Below are 2499 nucleotides of genomic sequence, written 5' to 3' on the forward strand. Positions count from 1 at the left end.
AAGTTTAGGAGTTGGATGCAAACACTTGCTGCATTGGTTATCCGATCCTTGTCTAGATATTGTAACCCTAAATCCTATGTAGCTCAGGCTCGTGTAGTGCTTAGCCCTGCTTAAACACGGTAGCAGTCAGGTGATTTCCTATCACCTGCGAGATATAGGAAGATACACGTGGCACGGTTGGCTATATTTGCTATCGTGGAAAAGAACCAGTCTTAATTTGAAATTAAGACTGGACGGAGGCTTGCCGGTGTGCAGTGACTCCATCTGCGTCGCTTAAGGACTGATTCTTGGAGCCTTTCCTGTTCATGTTGAACGCATGCCTCTCTCTTAGTTGGCCGGCCTGAAGACCGACCGCGAAGCCGAGTAGCTCAACTCAGGCCGGGAGTCGATAAGTATAAAGTACGCCTCGGAAGGGAGCCATAGGCGTGAGCCCAAGGGCAGGTGATTTAAAAGTCATGATCGTCCTGGCAGAAGGGTAATCCCTAAGAGCGCTGGCGCTGATCGAACCCGCGAATTTGGTTCCTGAGTTGTCCCAAAGGTAACCCACGGCTACCCTTGCTAAGTATGCCAGGGTGAGAGTTAGGAATACCCCCTCAGCTGAGTTGTAATTCGATTCGAGTCGCCGTCTCTCCCGGTTAGTGAGAACTTGACGGGCTTATCTCCAATGTAGATACACTTAATAACATAATGGTTCAGAAATGATGATATGATGATGACAGCCTTATTATACCTGCTATGGTTAATACTATTTGCTCCTAATAAGTGAGTGCTCTAGTACAGGTGCTAATCTAGTGGACAGGTAAATAATGATAAGCTTGATGCTAAGTTTAAATTGGTTACTATAATCGTAAGCTCTTTTATGCAACTGTGTCAAGCTAGCCTACCTGAAAAGCCTTGCATAATCCTTGGTGTCTTTAATTTCTGGTTTTTGATGGGTAAGTCTAGCTGAGTACCTTCTCGTACTCAGGGTTTATCTCCCACCTGTTGCAGATGACCAGTTCTACTTTGGTTGCTGCAAGTACTGCCTTCTCCCAGCTGGGGATGAAGACTAGACCATTGGGCGTGGTCTCTACTAGTTCTCGTACCTGATAATGCTTTTGTGGGACATGACTCAGACTTGGCAATGTATTTGAAAACCATGATGTTTTGTACTAAACTATGTTGCTTCCGCACACTCAAACTTGGTTTGTAATATTCTATTTCAACTCTGATGGATGTAATCTGAATGCTACTTGTGAAAAGTTGTAACGGATGATGTGTTGTGTTGAATCACTACGATCTTGGTTTGTATGTCGAGAGTTGGTTGAAATCCTTCATGATTTCCGGACTACCGGGATTATGGGAGCTTAAGTATAGGAATTTGATCGCTTCGGTGATTGTTTTTGTACTTACGTTCTTATGATTTGGTCGGTTCTGTTACAAGGATCTCTTACTCTATGTCACTGCAACGACCTAAGTGGTCAGTGCTGCCGTAGTAGTAGAGAGGCAGGAAGAGGGGCATGCCCTACCCTTCCAATGACCTATCTACTTCATTAGTGAAGTGCTCTCTGAGACCAAAACACGATACCCCACATCCAGAAGTTGATCTACGCCATAGTCTTGGCTCGGCGCAAGCTGCGTCACTACTTTGAGTCTCACCCAGTGACCATGGTGTCATCTTTTCCCTTGGGAGAGATAATCCATAACCGGGAGGCTTCGGGTAGGATAGCCAAGTCGGCCGTCGAGCTCATGGGGGAAGCCTTGACCTTTGCACCTCGGAAAGCAATAAAGTCTCAGGTCTTGGCTGATTTTGTAGTAGAGTGGACCGACACCCAGCTGCCACCAGCTCAAATTCTGACGAAGTGCTGGACCGTGTACTTCGACGGGTCCCTGATGAAGACTAGGGTAGGCGCGGGTCTGCTCTTCATCTCGCCCCTTGGAGTACACATGTGCTACATGGTTCGGCTCCATTTCGCTGCCTCCAACAACGCAGCTGAATATGAGGCCCTCATCAATGGCTTGCAGATCGCCATCTAACTTGGAGTACGGCATCTTGACATCCGGGGTGACTCGTAGCTCGTCATCGATCAAGTCATGAAGGAGTCAAACTACCTCGACCCCAAAATGGAGGCATACTGCAAGTTGGTACACTGCCTGGAAGACAAGTTCGACGGTCTTGAGCTCAACCACATCGTGCGGAAATACAATGAGGTCATGGACGAACTAGCGAAGATGGCCTCAGCACGGGCTCTGGTCCCCCCAAACGTCTTTGCCAGGGACCTCCACAAGCCCTCCATTGACTACGCCTTGGCAGCAGAAGAGGGCCCACCGGCCAAAACCACCATGGGGCTCGATGCCCCCTCTACTGCCGAGACTCTCTCGACCAAGCCCAAGGTCATGGAAGTCAACACCGAGCCTCCCCAGACCGACCAGGACGCAGACTGGCTAATCTCGTTCCTTGATTGGCTTACTCAGGGAGAGCTTCCCAGCGATAGGACCAAAGCCCGACGACTTGCGTGA

At 48.7% G+C, this 2499-nt stretch overlaps 1 protein-coding gene across 1 annotated transcript; it reads left to right on the top strand.

Moving 5' to 3' along the window:
- Positions 1-2073: 2073 nt before the first annotated feature.
- On the top strand, positions 2074-2499 carry LOC136503359 (uncharacterized). Its single transcript, XM_066498457.1, has one exon. It carries the CDS (start codon positions 2074-2076, stop codon positions 2497-2499), a length of 426 nt encoding a protein of 141 aa, XP_066354554.1.

This window comes from Miscanthus floridulus, chromosome 14 (assembly GCF_019320115.1).
Source record: "Miscanthus floridulus cultivar M001 chromosome 14, ASM1932011v1, whole genome shotgun sequence".
In the NCBI taxonomy this organism is placed as follows: Eukaryota; Viridiplantae; Streptophyta; class Magnoliopsida; order Poales; family Poaceae; genus Miscanthus; species Miscanthus floridulus.

Bases quoted from the DNA above. Each gene is read 5' to 3' on its own strand.
- LOC136503359 (XM_066498457.1), top strand. From the start codon at position 2,074: ATGAAGGAGTCAAACTACCTCGACCCCAAAATGGAGGCATACTGCAAG.